Below are 21429 nucleotides of genomic sequence, written 5' to 3' on the forward strand. Positions count from 1 at the left end.
TCTCTTTCTAAACGTATAAATACTCTATGTGCTGTGTTTCCATTCATGCATGCATGTGTGTGTGTGTGTGTGTGTGTGTGTGTGTGCGTGTGTGTGAAGGAGAGAGGTTGTGTGTGAGTGACTACTTTGCCACCGTGTGAAGTGAGGGCAGCACACTATATAAGAGACAGCAGTAAGGTCAGCTCCACCTTCACAATGCTACAGGCTATGATATGCAAACATGGCTGACAGTAGGTGCTTCATCACACAGTGGCAGCTTGACACAGGAGCCTTTTCTCTTGATTAATCCCCTCTGCTTGCTTCCCGCTATGAAACATGCCGCAGCCTTACATTATGAGCAGACCACGATAGCACAAAGCTTTGTTTGTTAAACGCCATTACAGCCTTTGAGTTGTCTCCTCCTCACAATGTGTAAATATGCATTTTGTTTTTCTTGCAGTTTTTCCCCGAGTGTCTATGTCAGGCACTTGTCAGTAAACTGGTTGCTTCTACTACTTCTACTTACTGCAGTAAGTTTGAAATATGCTACAAGCAGTTACATTAAATTTGATCGTGACTTTTAACACATTACAACAGAAAGTTTGCATATTTCTCATCTACACCCACTTTCTTTCAGGAATGAGTAGATGAGAAAAGTTTTGCTGACAGAGAGACATTCCCAAACTACCCAGTGAAAATAACTTTCCACCCCTCACCCAATGAACTGTCACCATGTTGATGAAACACCTCTACCGTGGTGGTGACACTCTTAGTTTCAGGAGACGCACGCGCCCGTTCTGCCAAACATCACTACAGAGCATGCCCAAACATTCTCCCATGCACAGCTCTCTTCATGACGCTTCTTCACTATCTCAGAAAACCAATGAGCCAGCTAATACAGGCTGCTGGTGGTGGTGGGGGGGGGGTGGGGGGGAGGGAGCAATCCACTTTCCCAGGTAGAGTCAGCGGAGCAGCCAACAGATTCCTCTCCTACATACATTTTCATTTTGATGGCTGTGGATCGTCGTCCCACTGCTGCGTCTTGCCTCCTCTTCACTTCACTTCATCATTCCACACGCTCAGAAAAAAAAAAAAAAAAAAAGGTTGATTTCCTCTGCCTCATTTCCCTAAAGGTGAGTTTTGCAATTTGTCTCTCTGCTAGATGCACTCCAGCTTTTCCTACTGGTATTCTGAAAGCGAACACACATACACAGGCCTGATGGTGCTTACATACTCTACTGTTATGACCCAACAAAGTCAACTCACAGGTTAGCTAATCTGAAAGCACTGATTTCACTGACCCGCCCCCTGCCGCCAAATGAAACTGTTGTAAAACATGATGATGGTGCACGGGCGTGGCGTTCGTGAATGTCATCTAGGGAGGCTAATGGCCGCTGTCTGTTTGAGAGGTAGATCGATACAGTAATGAGGAGACAGAGGCACTGGCGTAATCACCAAAGGCCCAGTGGTGCTGAAATCCACAGAATAAAATAGAACTGGGACCTGGAGGGAAACAGACTGACTCACACATTCTGTGAGACGCTCTCTCGATATATCGCCCTGATGACATGGCCTTAATGTCAGAGGAGGCCTCTTCCCCTCTCATGTCCTCAGTTTTTCTCTTCCACTGCTGATTCTCACCACTTGAAAGTATTGAATATTTCCTCTAAAAATCGCACAGGTCAGTGAGACCTATAAACAGCAGGGGTTCTTGATATTTCACCTCTATCATCACAAACCAAGAGCTATAGGAACATACTAATGACAGTTTCCAGTACAAGGCCATACACAAGGCCTGATAATAATGATTAATGTGAAGGATTAGTAGTAACATTTAAGGTATACTGGAGATGTAACACACGCATTACTGGAGCTCATGCCTGGTGGATTTAAACGGAATTTCATTAAAGCTAAAAGAAAGAATGATGACTTTTACAACTCCCACTGGCAGCATTTTTACAGCCAGACATTTCGCACTAATGACTTGAATATGAAATAGTGACCCCATCGCACTAAGCACAGTTTGAGTAAATTGAGCTCACTGGTAAAATAACCCTCACCACAGTGACTGCTGAATCTGTTGTTAGAGCGTCTTGCAGCAGAAGTTCTCACACTCTTTCAGCCTCAGAGACCAGAAGGAGAAATTTAGTCTCTTGCCCTCGGACCCGAGCTCATTTCAACATATTGGTAGTCTTGTTTTTGTAATTACTCAACAACAGCAGGCCTGAGACCCACTTATCCTATAAATCATAGTTTCAGCAGGCTTACAGGTATTTCACAAGTTGAGCTACAGTAGGAAATGCCACATGCATAATTCATCGCTGTACATTAAAGTATTTCCCAACAACAGCAACCCGAGACAGTGAGTGAATGACATCAACTCACAATCTCATTAACTCACATGCATCCATTCGGCAAACAGGGATGGAAATACATTCCATCACTAACCCTGATCTACGACAGGACACATGAGGGGTGTACTGGTAGTGATACAAGCGCAGTGTGAGCGTCAGCATCGCCCACTGTTGATGGTGCGTCTGTGACATCCATCTGTTTCTGGCCATGACTGGCTAACTGAAGGGAACCAATGGAGTGAGACCTGATTTGGTGTCAAACGGAGGACTTGGATGAGGTACTGTGTATGGATATGGTGTGTGTGTGCTTGTGTGTGTGTGTGTGTGTGTATATGTGCGTGTGTGTGTGTGTGTGTGCATGCGTGCCTGCGTGCGTGCGTGTTGGAGCCTGTACTACAGCTTATGGTGTTTATGTGCATCCTAGTGAGAGCTAGTGCTAAGAGCCAGGTTTGAGTCACAGTTGCTGGACAGAATGAGGAGACTGGACGGGGAGTAGGTTTTTCATGGTGAAAAAAAATCTGTTAATATTGTGACTAATCAAAAGGACAGCTGTGATGTGACCTCATATCCATATGTCATACCAACATCTCACACAATCATGTTAAAGCAGAAAAAAAACAAGAATCACAACCAGCAGTTCATAAGTTTAACATGACTTTAACTGTAATTATCATGCTGATGCTCATCTCTAACACTGTGTGACTGTTACAGCATTTTCTCTTTTTGATATTTTCTTTATTGTCTGTATAATTTATATCTATCATTTCACATAATGACGCTTTACAATAATCTTGAACTTTAAGTATATGGGGCCTAACTGATTGAGCCTTAAGTCCTGTATTGCGCAGGGTGCAGTGGCAGACAAAGTAAAAGTTCCTCATCGTGCATCCAAATTCACAGTCAGAGCAAAAATAAATAAATAAATAAATAGTCTGAATTGCTGAATTGAGAAAACACAGTGATGCCTGGTCAAATAATAATCAAAAAACCACCAATCAGTCAAGAACAGTCTGTGACAATTTGTAGATTTTAAATGACTTCAAACTGTAAACAGCCCTATATCACTGATACAATTAGAAGTGTATTGCAGAACAACCTCAAACAGCCTCCTTCTGATCAAACATGTGAGACCAAATACAGTAAATGCATGTGACATCATGTTTAGTCAGACAAAAGACTTACAAGAAATTAAGTGTGTGATATTATCGGCTCCTGGCTCATGCGCTTTAAAGTGTCACTTGCAATAAAGGCTCCTGTTATCAGCAGGCAGGGGGAGGAGGGCGGGGTATTTAGTCTGAAATGATGAATTGATCCCAGTTAAGTTATGGATGCTGGACAACCCAGAGGTTGTCACTTAATGATAAATCGACGTAATACCGAGCAATGGGGACAGCAAGTCAAGGACTTGGGGAGGGAGACTTAACGCATGATGGATGATAATCATGCACACTATGTGGCATTTATGCAAGTGTGATGGGGCATGTGTGTGTTTTGTGTGTGTGTGTGTGTGAGAGAGAGAGAGAGAGAGAGTGTTTGTGTGGTAGATGCTTTTTGGTAAAGGTTCATGTGCCACAGTGACCATCATGGTGTTCTTCACAGGGACAATGTTGCTCATGTCAAGAACATGCTGACATCTCATCAAGTACGTGCTGTAGGCAAGTGCAGACATACACAGTGCATGTAACTGCCTCGGTTCATGTGGGTGTGAGGCTGCCATATCTGCAAATGTCCTATCGCAGTGTGTATCACAGAAAAAGCTACTATGATGAAGTGGTAGTATCACTAAATATTTGCAACAAAAATGGTTTGTTATACATTTCTGTTTGCATGGAGTGCAATCATAGAGCACGATGGAAATAAAAATATGATGGAATTGTCAAAATAAAAGCGTTGCATTTTCCAATAATACAACAATTTGGTGTCATAAGATTTCTGGTAAAATGTTGTAGTCTTAAAGCCCAAGCTGAGATGACCCTGATGACATCATCAAGGGTTTTTTTTTCCAGACTTTGGAGAGCCTCCTCCAGATCCACAGGAGACATGAGTCAAGTCTTTTCACTCCTTTCTCCAGTAAACAGAACTTCATGTGTACAATCAGTGTTTTTTACACAAGAATTCTGACATAGACAAACTAGATGTTCAGCATCTTGCACAAACCTTATCAAGTGGGGATTGTTTACAATAGGCGAACTGTTCCAAAAATTCCTTTTATTGCATTTTGATTTAGTTTTATTAAAACTATGGCGACACAATGAATATGAAATGGATAGATAGGATGTGTGTGGTAGACACACTCAGAGGACTGATATTAGCACACACACAGTAACAGATGAAGTGAAGTCCCTCCTGGAAGTCGCAGCTCTCCCACGCTTCCTAATTGCTTATGACTGTGTAGCGACGGCACCATGCTGGACACTGGTGGTGGTGAAAATGTTATATAAATTATCTGTGGTCAATACGATCCTTCATTACAATGTTTTCAGTAGAGACAATGGTTCTGTACAACTTTCAGAAACACTCCCTTCTTATGTCTTCCCCTATTTCATTTCAGTCACACTGAAGACTTATTTTCATCTAGCTGGCTGACAGTTTCAGCACACTGTATATTCCCATCATAACTGCTCTCCTTAAAGTTGTCACATTCACTGGTATGTACAGTATGACGCATGTCCACCTCTTGACTCCTTCCATACTGCCTTTGCAAGAGGCAAAGATCAATACAAGCTGTGCACCTGCCGTCTCTCTAAGTTCCTGCTGAACTCTGTCACAGCAGATCAGCAAAGTTTGCCTTGCATCAGTTAGGTCCTCAATACACTATGAGGAGAATCTGAAAGGTGGACACCTCCATAGCAGGGCTGTATGTTTTGATACGACAGGTAATGACTGGCTTACCACTGGCTTTTAAGTCTGATGTTTTGGTCAATGTAATCACCTCAGGTGAATGATGAGCTCTGAATACTAATTTGTTTCACTGAGCTAACTCACTCTGAATCATTTTTCAGATTATGCATATAAGTAGGTACTATAAAACAACAATCCTTGACATTAGGGTATACTGTTTTCATTTTTACTCCAGCTACACACAAAAGAAATGTACCTTGTAACCATTAGGTTGACACTGACATTAGTCAGATGATGCTTCAGTTAAAATGCATTTTCAATTATATTGGACGTCATCTTGTACAGTGTTTTTGAGGATTCACGCCACAATGCGTGGGTAGCTCTAATATCACAGTCCTTACAGAATTTAATCGTCTTTATTTTTGGTAAGTGAATATCATGGGTGCTAGACAGGCAAACGGTAGAGTAATTTTTAGTAGATAAAAGGTTCAGTTAGCTACCTTGACTATAACATTTGTAAAAACGGGGGAAAAAAACTTTATCCTGGACTTGGCTTGTATCAAGATTTTAAAAAAAAGAAATCCCTTAATATAACAAATTAGGAACCAAAGCAATTAAATGAATCTCTCAGCAAACGAACTGCATACAAACAGGCAACACTCTGGCCTTCTGTTGTTGTGTTGTGGTAGTTTGAGTGTGATCAGCACTAACAGTACGAACAGTTTGACTGAGAAACACAAGCTCTGATAATCACATGACTTCACAATATCTGTTTAAATCACATGATTCATTATCATATCCCTGGCATATGCACCATATGCTGTGTTGTAATAGTTCATATGTTGCATCAGAAAAAATTCAGAGCATGAGAGTGAAAGTGAATGTCATGAAAAGCCGAAGCGGGGGGGGGGGGGGCATTTGAAGTTAATGGACATAGGTGAAGGGGGTGATACACAGGTAAGAGCATATTATATAATCATTTTCCAAAATCTGGTCAGTTTTTCTAACAAACATACACTGACATGCTCAAGGCAGGAGAATGATAATTACTCGCTAGCATTCAAAAAGAAAACAAAGCTCATTTTGGTGAAACGAGGATGAGAGATAGGTGCTTTTCAAAAGAGATATTTTTAGTTGTTGTTGGGATTCAGGTTTTTGAGTTCCTTAAACAGACTGCGGGAATTGTTGGCTCAATACCGACTGTAAGTGTGATTGTTCCACTTTTGTGCCACAAAAACACTTTAAGAATAGTCACTAAGAAAAAAAATACCATCAATGTGTTATTCACACCTCTCTGTTGCCAAAATTGTGTTGAGACACAAATTGTCATCTAAATTCACCAAATACACTGTTTGGAAGTAATACATGACCACATGGAGTGTCACTCACACTTGCCACTGAGATAAATCATATAAAAAGCAAACAAAACAAACAAATGTATCTGTCACATAGACAAAGTGCTTACCATACAACAGCAGTTGCACTCACCCTTCTCTGTTTTCGTCTTCATCTGCATTGGAAAGGAGCTGTGAGCCAGCCAGCGAGAGGTCCAGAGCTGCGAGGGGCAGATCTCTGTAGCCAAAACTCACCAGCTGGACCGGGGGAGCCAAGCACTGGTTCTCATCCTCCACCGGCTGGGAGATGATCTCCAAGTCTGACAGACCTGCCTGCTCCACTTCCCTAGTTACAAGCCAACACCAGCAGCAGAGAGACAGAAGACCCACACACAAGAACACAGAAGAAACAGGACACAGAAAGGCATACATCATTATAAAAGAACAACAACAATCCTTCTACCACATCACCTGCTCCTTTTCTTTGAATATTTCTTTAAATAAAGATGTTCACAGCTTAACAGTTTCGATCAATTATCAGAGAAAAAGCAGATATTGCCAAGATAACACAGCTGATGAAACGTACATGTATGAGCACAAAAGCAATGCCGATTAAAAATAAAACACTTTCATTTTTCAGCCCAGTAACAACAGAGAGTAAATGCAAGGTGAGAAAAGGTTACACCCAAACACCCACTCAGCACCAGGGATCTACTGAGCACTCACATGATCGTAAATAAGCTTAATTCACAACAAGACAACCCAAACAATACAGACACAAAAGAACACGAATGGATGAGAAGAGGAAGAGGAGTGACAGGAACCAGACTGAGGACAGCTGATAGTGAGACGTGGTACCAGTGATCACATTAATGTTTACAGGGGGAACCATGTTGTGATGATGACTGAGGTAAACTGCTGTCAAGGTTTCCCTCTCTTTCACTGGGGACTGCTGTTACTGCCAGATTTTGTTCATCATAAATATACATTATCTTATTAATTTCGCTCAAAACAATTATTTCAATGCCACTCATGTCTGTAATGTTTAATTAAGATCTAATATTTGAACCTATCTCTCTAAGTTATGCTACTTAGCTATTGAGCTATATATATATATGTGTGTGTGTGTGTGTGTGTGTGTGTATATACTGTATATATATATACATTTATATATATATATATATATATATATATATATATATATATATTAAAGGGTGGTCATTTGACCCACCTATGCAAAGGGTTTACTGAATAAATGATTACAGTAAATTTAGCTCTAGTGTAATTTTTACATTAAGATGTTTCTCTTAATGTCAAAGGATGTATGTGCCATAATTTTGATCAGTATTTACCACTGATAAGGTTTTAATTGGAATTTACAATGAGTGAACAACTTACAATGAATTTTTTTAACAATGGAATAAATTAACTCACAAAGGAAAGCTTAACCTAATAATGATGCTTCCACCTTGCTCAGTTTTGAGAACAGCAAACCCCCACCCTACACACTCACCCAGCTACAATCTTTAAACTGTAATATCTAAACACATCGAGGCTGCTCAGTTGTGGGCCAGCAGCATGTAACCCAGCGTGCCCACAAGCCCCAGTTGTGTAAAAGCTGGGCCATCTCAGTAGAGCGTGGAGGTGGAAACAAATGCTGAGTGCAGCTGCAGACTGACTGTGTGTGCCCTGTGGTGTGTATTTTTAGACCAGAGCAGATGCTGGTGTATCATGTCTACTGTGACGTCATCGCCTCTCCCTTTGTCAGCTGAGTGGATCCCCACTCTCCTTCAAACGTCAAAGGAAGTCAGAAAAAAGGTGGATGGGGACAGGAAACTATAAAGGAGGTGTGGGAGAAAAAGGGAGATGGATATCAGGGATTATACAAGAAGGACAGGGGAGGGCAATAAAGGCAAAAGAAGCTATGAACAATAAAAGAACAGGAGACAGACCACAGATACAAGGCTGAAACCAGAAAGAGGTACAAGGAGAAGTGACAGTGGGGGGTGGGTGGGGGGGTGGGGGGCAGCGCAAAGGCTCAGGAGGAGGACTGGAAGTGAGATGTGGAGGTAATTTGCAAAAGTAAGAGAGTGAGGAAAATAGAAAAGTGGAGAGCAAAAGGAAAGTGTCAAAGTGGAAAAGGAAGTGGAAATGTAGAGGTGACAAGAAAGAGGAAAGAAGGTGGTGAAAGAGAAGAGATGGTAGCTCTATTTTCTCTTTTACCAAAGAGAAAAATAAGGAGAGAAAAGGAACCTGCAGGAGAAGGATAACACCAGTACAGATTTGCTCTACCTTTTTTTAGACAGTCACAAGTCTTGTGTTACATGTTTAAGCTTGTCAACTAACCACAAAACAGGTGCAAATATCAAATTTTAACTTACCAACAAAACCATTTGATAGTATTAAAGGTCCCATATTGTAGAAAGTGAGACTCCCATGTCTTTTTTGATTATAAACAGGGCTAGGAGCTGTATAAATACTGCATTTTTATTTATTTCAATTTGATTACATAAGAAATAGTTGTTGTTGCTTGAGCTCCAGGGAGAAGCTTTAGAGAGGAGATGTAAAACTACAATGGTTTTTGGTACTTAAAACCACAAATACACCAATCAGCCATAACATTACGACCTCCTGCCTAATATTGAGCAGATCCCTCTTTTGCCAACTAAACAGCCCTGACCCGTCGAGGCATGGACTCCACTAGACCTCTGAAGGTATGCCGTGGTATCTGGCACCAAGCCATCAGTAGCAGATCCTTTAAATCCAGTAAGTTGCAAGGTGGCGCCTCCATGGATTGGACTTGTTTTTCCAGCACATCCCTCAGATGCTTGATTGGATTGAGATCTGGAGAATTTTGAGGCCCATTGTAGGCACTTTTGGCAGTGGGAATGGGTCAGCATGGGCACCCTGACCAGTCTGCGGCTACGCAGCCCCATACACAGCCAATTGTGATGCCCTGTGTGTTCTGACACCTTTCTATTGGAACCAGCATTTACTTTTTCATCCATTTGAGCTACAGTAGCTTTTCTATTGGATCAGACAACACGGGCCAGCCTTCGCTCCCCACGTGCATCAGTGAGCCTTTGCTGCCCATGACCCTGCAGCGGTTCACCCATTTTCCTTCCTTGGACCACTTTTGGTAGTTCCTGATCACTGCCGACCAGGAACATCCAACAAGACCTGCAGTTTTGGAGATGCTCTGGACCAGTCGTCTAGCAATCATAATTTGGCCGTTGTCAAAGTTGCTCAAATCCTTATGTTTGCCCTTTTTCTGCTTCCAACACATCAACTTCAAGGACAAAATGTTCACTTGCTGCCCAATATGTCCCCCCCACTGCCAGGTACCATTGTAATGAGATAATCAATTTTATTCACTTCACCTGTCAGTGGTCGTAATGTCATGGCTGACATTATATATATATCTTCCTATGGATAATAAAACACCAGAAAAATGTAAAATATGGGACCAGTCAGTCAGATCATAAACCCTTGTGTGCAGCTTTTGTTAACACATAATATTGCAAGTTGTTCTCTATTTTGCCTCATGGCTGAGACACTCTGAAAAACTCTGAAGTGATTGTAGTAATGGCTGTGTGGAGGAAGAACATCAAGCATCAGCCATTTGCTATCTTATATACTTTTTTCTGCTACAGTCATTTTCCAAACTGCTGTGACAGACAACACCGAGTGACCTAAAACATTCAGAGGAGAGGCACGCAATCTGACAGACAGGCATACCTTTAGGAAAGGACAGACATGCAGGCAGATAACAGGTAACCCCACTACGACACACACACACACACATACCATGACCCCCATTCCAGGCCACAGCCATGGTTTATCAAAATATACAGTGATAATGTCAAAGCTAAAAGACCTTAGATGCAATCTGGAGTGACCTGAGCTGCTGGAGGGCATCCTAATCTGTGTGAATGAGTGAGGGTGTGTGTGTGTGTGTGTGTGTGTGTGTGTGTGTGTGTGTGTGTGTGTGTGTGTGTGTGTGTGTGTGAGGGTGTATGCAAGTCAATAAAGCCACCAAGGTTGATCAGATCAAAACTCTGAATCAGTGCGACCTTAACACTGGAGAGTAAAGCAGGAACCAGCCAAAAACAAATAACCAATTAGTACAAATTAAATATTAACAAACATAAAGCATTACATTTCCTTGCCCTAAAGACTACGAGCTTGAAAAGGTAAAAAAAAAAATCTGGGGTGTGGAGTTAGAAAGCAGTGATCTTACAAGACCTCTGTGGCTCAGCCCTCATCTCTGAGGCTGCAATAGCTGCAACTAGCATAACATACCCAAAAATGTGACCGAGCTGCCAGTGGTCAGGTTGAATTGTGGGTGAACTGGTGACTCGGTTTTGACAAGGACGAAGAATGTCTGTGGAGATTGTCAGTCTCCAAGGTCATGGTAATCTAAGAAGGGTTGAAATTAGATAATGGGCTTGGTTGTACACTACTGGCCAAAAGTTTGAGAACACCCCCATTTTTCCAGTTTTGGTTGAAATTTCTACAGTTCAAGTGCAGTGAATGAGGTAAAAAAGTAAGTGGCAAAATGCCCAAAGTAAAAATAAAAGGTCAATTTAAACCATAAAAATAACAGGTGCCGAATCTTCTGTTCATGACTTACAGACCCTATGTCTGTACAAAGGCAGTGTAAAACCAAACTGTGTTACAACACCCTCTGATGCTTTATTCTGGCAATACTGTACTGCAGGAGGTAGTACAGTATATTACTATCAGAACAGTGAGAAAAAGTCAAGTAACAAAGGAAGACAGCAAGATAATGAGCCAAAACATGAGAGGAAAAAAAAAACTGGTGGTCGCTTCACATGATAAAAAACCAGCACAGTCTCCAGACTTAAACCCCATGGAGCTGGACCGGGATGGGCTGGGCAGAAGGTGAAAGCAAAGCAAACTGAGAGAAAAGCAGTGTGTTCAGCAGCTGGATTAGTCAAACACTTAGATCAAATTTAGGATTTAAAAGTCCGTAATTCCTTTTTTTTTTTTTTTAAAGAATCTTAATTATTTATTTGCTCTATGCTTTCTTTTAAGACATTACACTTTGTAGTTTTCAGTAACAACTGGAAAAATGGAAGTGCTCTAAACCTTTTGACCACTAGTATAGATACACCTCTCATCCACAAAGTGTCTTCTGACTGACTGCTGGGGAGAACCAGGTATTTAACCTCTGTTATCATCGCTTATAGAGGCCGTTGATGTCATTTGGTTCGTTAGTGCTTGTGGCTGCTGTAACGACAGTCGTTAGAGTCACCGGAGTCACCTAAATGACTCTAATGACTGTCGTAAGTGGTTTAACGACAGAGGTTAAATACCTGGGTCTCCCCACCAGTCAGTCAGAAGAAGCTTCTTGAATGAGAGATGAAACGTCTTCAGGTATCTACAACCAAGTCCAGTTTCTGTCCATTCTACCCCTCTTAGAAGGACAAAGAATGCGTGCAACAAGAGATGATATCCGTGGTTGTGTTGCACTGATTTTGATCTGAATGTCTATGTTTTTTCAAGGATTGGGAAACATTTTTGCTACATTCCTTTAAATGCTGGCATACTACAACCATACAAGCTTCATATGTAACGTCCTTCTAAATTACAAAACTAAATCCAGCCTGCGTTACATACAGTGTCAATCCAAGTCTTTGTCTCTGTTTGTATGAGTCATGTAAATAACATTAGCATCCCATTAACATTGTTTTTTGTACAGTATAAGTCTGTGTCAGTATGTGTCCTTCTTGTTTGTGTTATATATTTTGTATAACTTCATATAAGTCTTCCTATATGTTCTAATTGTCTGTCATGCAGCTACTGTGGAAAATATTTTCCTCTGCATAAAAAACTATGCATCTATTTATTCAGCTCTACAACCAGTAAACCACAGCTGAATAAGAGAGCTGACTTGTTTTCCAAGCCTTCTAAGAAATAGGCTGCAGGTTGAGAGAAAGCTGGTCCAACACAAAGGTAAATTATAATGCATATTAACAAAATAAATGCCAGAATACTTTTCAGATTAATGATCCTTTATGCTGATGTAAAATAAGGTTTCTTTAAAAACTAGAAGTGGTACTGCAGCAGTTCCTAAGCGCAGTCTTATCATGACTGCGTGAACAGCATACAACAGCAGTGGTTTTTGTTTTTCATTAATAAAATACCTCTGCTTTCAGGAAAAAGGAGTGTTATTGCAATCTAGTCTCAAGAGCTGCTGGCCTCATCCCAATTTGATGGGATTATTTCCCTTGACAAGAGGACCTAACATTTCTTTGAAGATATATACTCTATATAGTCAAAACTATGGTCACCAGAGGCTGTGATGCTGTTAACTCATGTACAATGCAATATGCATTATATGAGCAAAGAAAATGGATATTAAACCAAAAACCAGACAGATCACTTCTGAGGGCACCAGCCCTTTGTCTGTTCAGCAACTGTATGATGTGTATACCAAATTAAATTAAATTAAATTAAATTAAATTAAATTAAATTAAATTAAATTAAATTAAATTAAATTAAATTAAATTAAATTAAATTAATAATAACATGGCAGCAAAGAGGACGCTGTTAAAAACTTGTGAGGTAGAAGTTAAAAAAATCAGTAAATCAGTAAGAGGCAATGTTTCCCTTATTATTTAATCACCCTTTGATGTTTACCAGGTTTGTGTTTTAATGAAAACTCTGAGACTGATTTAGGAGTTTCCAGTGCAACATCTCTGTTTAGTTTAGCCGATTTAGTTCTGCAACCAGTGCTGCACAAAAGAAGTGACCTGAGCAAAGGGATGAAATGTGTTGTGATGTGTCCCACGGCAGACAAACCCTGTCAGGACAGACATGTTGTACTGTGAAAGTCATAAATGTGCCTCTATGACAAATTCTTGCACACTTGTTTTAGTTGGCAAAGAATCGATTCCCGCTCTGAGACTGTGGATATACAGTATCATGCCACAGTGGGTTGGCCTGATAGATGTTGTTTTCTCCACGCTTCTCCTACACACAACATCTCATCCATACCACCTCTCATCTACAGCACGGCAGCAGGGTTGGCTCTCTTCCCAAACAATCAGGACTGTACACATAACTACTCATGACAGACACAAGCTGTCCAGAGCCCACTGGCTCACAGCTTACAGTGATGTACCTGGTGTGCTGCCTGGCTGCCAGCCGGCCAGTCGAGATATCAAGAAAAGGTGCTGACCCAGCCCATGGATTTGTACAATGTTCAGCAAAGTTAGCAGCAGGGTTAGTCATGCATTTTGAGATATTTCAGTGAATACTCTGTTCCACTCTCAAGACTTAAAACTTGCTTTTAGCGAGGTAATCCATGACAGTGCGCCGTATATATCAGTTTTATCTTTGCCAAAGTTACATTCGTGTTGCATTGAGGTATGAAATTTCAGACTCATTTACAAAGTGGACCGTGCATCATACGTGCTCACATTGAGGAATAAAGTCAAATTCAATAAACAATAAGTAAACATGAAATTCATAATAAGGATGATGTGAATTTCAACTCCTTGCATTAAAATGGTGCTGTTCTGGAAGTATTTTAACAATGTAATAATTCATTAATACTATAATAACTTAAATGCACTATAAGCCAAACGTTGTCAATGACAAAAGCCAGAAGACAAACCAGCCTCTGTTTCTATCCAAGTACAAACATAAATACAACATTTTTTGCTGTCTTAAATACAAATACTGACCTTTCTCAGTACCCCTGATGTTCTTATCTAATAGAAAGTGGCAATTGGAAAATTCTCAGAAACATTATTTCATGGAAAGACTAACAAGACTGCAACTGCAGAAGAGCACCCACAGGAAAGAAGTGATATTCAGGGAAGCAGGATTCCCTGGGGGTGGCAGATAAAATTAAATAGTGGACTGTAGAGTTGTGGCCCAGGTAGGAAAGGTCATCATGTGACAAAAGTTGCTCGAGGGATTTCAGTGACCAAAGCAGAAGGTCACATAAGTAACTTTGGGCCAGTGGCGCTGAAGAATGTTCCTCCTCAGACAACTGGAAGTGTCTCTCTTATGACCCTCATAACCCCTATGCAACAAGACAGACTTACAAGTGGCCATGAGAGAAGGAAGAGGAATAATTTGAGTTTGCTTGCTAATGTAAGTATGCTATCACACTAAACTAAGATGTGGTGCCTATGGTAAACGTTAGAGCTGCTAGACATTATCATGATAGCACTGTCACTGTGAGCATGATAGCATGTTAACATTTTGCTCAAAGCACTGCTGTGCATAAGTACATCTTAACTGAGATGCTAGCATGGCTGTAGATTCTTTTTTTTTAAACATCTTGAATTTAAAAAGTAAGAAAAAAAAAACTATGGTGGCCTAAGGGTCCTCTCTATATTGTTGGCTAACTAACAAAAGGTATACTGAGCTCCAAAGAACTACAGAGGAGGGGAAATCCCAACAAAAACTATTTGGACCAATTTCTTTCAAATCAAATTCTTTCAAATCAAATTCACTTCAAAGTTCCTTGATATGACCTCATTATGTTAATATCCTGTTGAAACCTTTATTCATAATTTTATTTATGACAATAAAATCTACTATCCACTGAATAAGATACAGTGTTTAAATACAGTGGGTTCTGGATTTGGTGTTCTATGTTTATGGTGTATAGTCTAGTATAGTTGAAAGTGGTCCTATGAAATGGAAACGTGGAAATGTGAAATAAAAATCTGACCTGATTTCATGACGTGATACATAGTGTAAACACACTCATCTATCAAGGAAATAAAACCTTTATTTCCAAACTCACATCAAGCAAAGGTGTTGCACTGCTCACCGCCTTCCCTTGAAAAGCCCACTGGCAGCTTTGAAAAAACACATTTCTGCAGGGGAGTAGAGAAAACTTATTTACGTCCAGGCACATTTTATCCTGAACCACGATCCACTCTGTCCAAGGCCTAAGTGGACAATAAGATCAACATACACGTTAGATTAGGTTGTCTTAGCATTACGCCTGAGGATCTACAACACATTCAAACTTGGCCAGAGCACTGAACACAAAGCAGATGTTCCATGCTCCCACCAGCTGCTGTGGAGAACTTTGGAGAAGCTGGACATCACAGTGTATTAGTGTTACAGACTCACTGCATATGAGTGTGTCCACTGTTGGTGCAAACTATTCTACAACTTCCAACCTATAGTCAGACACGATGCCTGAATCAGTTTGATGATTGAATGTAGCAGATGTATCTTGGCGATGGTAGCATGCAAATATTTTGTTGCTTCACTTCATACAGTCCTGTGTTTGTATGTTCGTGACAGCACCATGAGCTAAATAAATTTTCTTTTCTTGCCGTCAAGGAAGTAAAGAGAGTGAGTAATGTTTGTCTTTGCTGCTGACTCACACGCAACCTACTATGGATTTCACATCAAAAGATGAAGATGAGGCAAAAGAAAGACTGTCAGCTTTCACCTAGGGGACTTCATCAGCATCCAGACCAAACCAGGCAAAAACAATGATACCAGCAGAAAAAAAGAAAAGATTTCATTACACCTTTCTTACTTCTTGCATCTCGGCCCTCACTCTACTGACCTTCCAGTCTTTTCAAAGCAGTAACTCAAGAAACAAAACTTGGTGTTAAACACAGTGTTCATGTTGCAGGACTAAACACCACATCATTTCTACAGAATTTACAAATTGCCTCAGGTTATTTCTTAGAACACCCAATTCAACTTCCAGAGAAACTTTCATAATTTCGTGCCAGTGGATATTAATGAAGTCTGCCAGGCACATTAGCTCATTAATAATATTACAGATTAAACTGTGATGAATTGGTGCACTGCACAATGGACTGTTCTGGCCCTGCTGTGACCAGTCGCTTATCTGACCTTTACAGATACAAGCTGTAGAAGACACAGGAGACACTGAGACCCTCGTGGGGCAGGGCTAAGACAGCAGATGTACAGAAGCCTACTTCATAATGGAGAGGTCCGTGGACCTTTTTACACTGTGTCAGTATCCAATAATAGATTATTTTAATTTCTACAGACACTTAAGGGAATATGGGTCTTGGAAGACTTAATGAATGAAAAGACAGATTTCTGTAGACTTGTGAAATGGACTTTACTGACTGACTTGTTTCTTCTGCACTTTTTTGCACATAGGGCAAACATAGGAGACATGCAATATATTCTCTACTGTATTTTAGGTAGCGCTTGTTGCATTGCAACAACATTGTGCAGAATTCAAAGCAACAGTTAATACATTTTGACTGAATGTGAATAATTATAATTATAATGGCATTTCCAGGAACAATTTATTGGAGGGAGATTTTTACCACAGATAAAATTGATGAGTTTGAAAGTGACAATACTGAGGTGGTATATGCAGGAAATGTAATGATACAGGGGCTCATTAGTCAGAAGAAAAGTCAGACCAAAACTCAAGATAAGGGTATGTTGAAGTTGTTGAGTGTATGATCACACATAATGAGCAGTAACAAACCATGCACATTATGTCTTACATTCTGTTGTATGTGTAAGAAGTTTATGGTAAAAAATAAGACCACATGACTTAATGTGATACAATGACAGATGTTACAGATGTTTTTTCTAAGTAGGAAACACTCGCTCAAGCAAAATGTTTTCAAATCCATTGTTCCAGGTCAGATCTAATGCATGCCATGGAGATCTCCTAAGCTACATTTGTTACTATCTATAGTTAATAAATTGAGTAAACAACAGTGTAAACATCGACGTGGGGAAAAAGATTAATGGTGCCGTGGAGAACCGAGGACCCTTCAGAATCATACAGGGAAAATGTAAATTACACTATACTATATCTTCAAGCTGCAAATCTCAGGCATGGTTAGGAGACTAAATGTAGTCAACTAAAAACAAGCAGTGGTGGAAGGTAGCTAAGTATATTTACCGGACATTTTTGAAGCACTTTTGAGTATATAGTAATAAACATAAATATGAGTAGCAGCACTTTGTTTTTTTGTCTTTCCTACAGCATTTAATCATCTTCTGACCCATCAGCTTTATCTTGTGAACATTTGGAAGGGTTCCTGAGACCCTAGGCTGGGGACCACAGGACTAAACTACCAAACTGAATCTACAGTAATTATAGGTAGCTCCCCCTCAACCAGTTACATTAAAATGCTGATTACACACTGATAAATCAGTATTTACAATCTAATAATCCATCCATCCACTAGATATACTGTTCATCCTTGAGGATGGTGGGGGGGGCGTTGGATGGGGGCAGGGTTCACCCTGTGCAGGTCACCAGTCTACTATCTAATAATGTGATCTACAATAAACTCAGTCACAGGGCTGTTTTAATGAAAGACTACTTTTACTTTTGGTACTTGAAGTGCATTTTGCAGATAATACATCTGTACTTTTGTTTAATTATGACTTTGAGGCATATTTATTTATTTTTATGTTGTTGTACTGGCACTTGTATTTGTACTGTGTACATCTTCCACTCCTGAAAATAAGAGACTGATTTGACAGGACACAGATTTATTATCGGCTTGTATTTCTAAAAGTTGACCTAAAAGTAAGTGATACAGAATGAGGCTGGCTTATGTGCATCAAACAAAAGGTTTGTTTAATCACTATTCATCAATTCAGTGTTATTTCTCTGTCAATCGGAGGTGAAGGAAGAAGTGTTAAAGAACTGCTGCACAAGTGGATGAAGGATAAAAAGGGGAATTAAAATTTAAGTTTGAGTTTAAGTTCCTCATTTATTTTATTCTCTGTGTTAATGACATGATCATCAGTGTTCAGGTCCGAAAGCTTTTTTTTTTTTTTTTTTTCAAGTGACCTCTACAAAGCAAATTCCAGGAGAAGTCATGTGTTTTAGGATACATTTTCACCTCAAACACAGCGTGATATGTCACTGCTGCTGAGACCCGCTGAGCTGAGCTCTGGATGAAACCAGAACTGGTTTTCTCATAAAAGCACAAATGGAGCAATGATTTAGGGCTATTCATCTAGGTCAAAAGAATAAATGCAGCTAGTAAAGATGAGACAAATTAGAGTCATGCTACGCCAGCAGAATCATGAGTTGACAGAGAATAATGATTTTCAGTGTTCTCCCTTACCTCTTAGTTTGTCTTCATACACACACTCACAAACATACACACAGGCTACAGCATGTTCCCTCAGTAATGCATCAGCTGTTCTCAGTACACACACAGGGGGTGCAGATTAAAAATGGAAAGCTGGGAGAAAACTGGAGGTGGAGAAGGAAAAGGTGTTAAGTTGTAATAGCTATGGGTAATAATAATCAATATGCTGCATTCCACAGAAGGAGTTAACATAGCCACCTGTGTTTACGGCTGCAGAATGGACGCTCTTGTAGTCAGGACTGTGCAGGCGTGTTTGCATGAATCTGCATCTCAGTGTGTGTCTGTGTTTAGCATTCAGAGTGACGAGGGTCAGAGACACCTCAACTGAAGCCGGATCTGAGTGAATAAAGGCCATTATTGTGGAAATGGATGCACAGAAACCTGGGAAGCGGTAAAAGAAAAGGTGACTGACTAAAGAGAAAAAAGATCAGAAGATCAGAAGAGGAAAGGCATGCTGGGAAAATAAGTATAATCCATAATAATATGGCATACGTCCTACAGACACTGTGTTGCTCTTTCATGATTTGTCCCTACAGACAGCTCTGTATTTCTGACTTTTGACAGTACATTTTCATTAGTTATACTTGCACTTATTTTTTTTCCATACATGGTTTGGAGGATGAAGACACAGAGAGGAAGAAAAGGAGGAAGTGGTGAACACAGTGCGTGGACTGTACTTACTCAGCATTAGCCATGATGCTGGGTGATGGAGAGAGGAGCGATGTAGTGGTTATCACAATGTTTCCGCTTGGTTCTGCCTGTTTTAGCGCTGCAGTTCACCTTTTCACCTTTTCGATGCTGCTTTCATGATGAAGCTGCAAGGAAAAACATGCTCGTTAATGCCAGTGGAAAAAACTTAAGTAAAGTAGTGAAAATGAAGTAGTGCCACAAATATGCTCATTTGCCAGATTATTAGGAACACTAATGCAGTTTAATCATCAGCCTGGCATTAAATCCTACTTTCATGAGGTTTCTGACGTTCAGCTTTTGTTGAAACTGTTTTACGGAAGTGTGGATTTAATTTTGCTATTTTGGAGGTTGTAGTTATTGGTGCTGTTGAAATGTATTCCACTACAGTGAGAGGTGATTTTTTTTATTGCCCACATAATTCATATCAATGAGGATAGACTGAAGATAGTTTTAGAGTCTGATTCTGTAGCATTTTCATAAGAACTACAACAACAGTTAATATAATATCACAGCCTAGTTTTAATAAACTTCTTTAGAGCCACATGAGACTGTTCATTGCTGATAAGAAGAAGATTTTCAGGAGGATTTGTTTCTTTTATGAGTTCAAATTGCTTGGATAACACAGTTTGCAGTAAGCACACACGAACCTGTTCTCAGGACACTGTTTAAGAGCTTGTCCTTGGTAAAGTTTTCAGCAAAGTGACAGCGATGAATATCAAACTTACACCTTAAGCTCACAGCTACAAATGCTTTTGAAAAGTTGAATTCACAACAAGCTAACAAGGTACAAGATGAAAGGACATGACAGGGCAAAGAGTTTATAATGCAAGTAGCCACCAAATGAACTCTAAGCCTAACTTTTTGTTATCACACCCCTAAAGCCTTTATCCGCAAGCAGAGCTGGGTGCGTGTCAGATCCCTGCTCCTGCCATCTGAGCTACAACAGCACCTGTGATAAACTGCACTGCTTATACTTGCTGGTATCAGGCTCCAGGGAGGAGAAACTAAATGAGAGTTGTGCGTACAACTACCGAGGGCTCCTCGCTGCACATAAATGAATTATTTATTCGAAGCAAGGGACCTACCTGTGCGAGATTTACATTGTTGGCGGGTAACTGCGCCTCCCGCTGCCCCCTTGCTGGTAGTAATGTCTCCCTCGGCGGTGATCGGGGTGAGTGAAGCAGCAGCAGCAGGCTCGCAGTGTGTGTAGGCTGCAGCTATCCTTAGCACTTTTGCATTGGACGAGCACCGCTGCTTCCGCTGCTCCCACTTGCGCCGCTCGGCTCTCAGTGCAAAACCAAAGAGGCGGCTGGAGCTCAAGTGCAAGAAGCATCGTCACTCGGCAAGATCATATTAGCTCTCAAGCGTTATCGGAGCTAGAATCAAGTAACGACCCTTTTTTTGTTGTTGCTGTTGTTGAGTGCGGTCTCCTCCCGGCTGGGATCACTGAGGGCTGCGTGTGCCGCTGCTCCAGACCCACATCCAGGTCCCGCTCCACGGTCGAGGGTTTCCCCGGCGAGCTCAGCGGGGAACCCTGCGAAAGGAGCTGTCCAGGTGCTGAAGCGAGCCCCCGACGAAGCCTCGGCTCTCCGTCGACCCCCCCCCCCCCCCCCCCCCCACCACCACCACCACCCCCTTCCACAGCAGCTGAGCAACACAGGGCGGGTTTCATACAAACGCCATCAAAACATTGACGTTTTGGTGCCGGAGACTGACAGTAGCCAATGAATCGTGTGACATTTGCATCGCTCCGGTCACGACATAGCAGTCCAAAAATGTTGGTCGTAGGGTGGACGTGTGAGTGTGTGTGTGTGAGTGTGTGTGTGTGAGAGAGAGAGAGAGAGAGAGAGAGAGAGAGAGAGAGAGAGAGAGAGAGAGAGAGAGAAAGCCTGTGAGTAGATTTTCCCAGTTTCCCGATCGAGGCCAATTTGAGAGCGGATTATCGCCACAGATGATTTTATTAGCTTTACGCCTGGTAGGTCGTCCCTCTCCGTGGAATGAGCGTTTTTTTATGGTTTCCCAAAATAAAGATACTATGGGAATATAAATTGCCTTTACAGCAATTGGCTTAACCGTTTGTCATTCACCGGGATTAGCCAGTCGATGGTT

General features: G+C 40.9%; 1 protein-coding gene across 1 annotated transcript in view; it reads right to left on the reverse strand.

The window, feature by feature from the left end:
* LOC139628370 (transmembrane protein 266-like) overlaps positions 1-20909 on the reverse strand; it is a 48478-nt gene extending 27569 nt beyond the window's left edge. Inside the window, exons 1-3 of the mRNA XM_071490005.1 lie at positions 20406-20909; positions 19312-19445; positions 6663-6854 (exon numbers count right to left, since the gene is read on the reverse strand). Coding sequence (XP_071346106.1) covers positions 6663-6854; positions 19312-19325 — 206 coding nt within the window. The 5' untranslated portion in view covers positions 19326-19445; positions 20406-20909. The remainder of the gene's footprint in view (positions 1-6662; positions 6855-19311; positions 19446-20405) is intronic.
* Positions 20910-21429: the final 520 nt, after the last annotated feature.

This window comes from Trachinotus anak, unplaced genomic scaffold (assembly GCF_046630095.1).
Source record: "Trachinotus anak isolate AG129_WGS33_773 ecotype Australia unplaced genomic scaffold, CSIRO_AGI_Tana_v1 ptg000011l, whole genome shotgun sequence".
Lineage (NCBI taxonomy): Eukaryota > Metazoa > Chordata > Actinopteri > Carangiformes > Carangidae > Trachinotus > Trachinotus anak.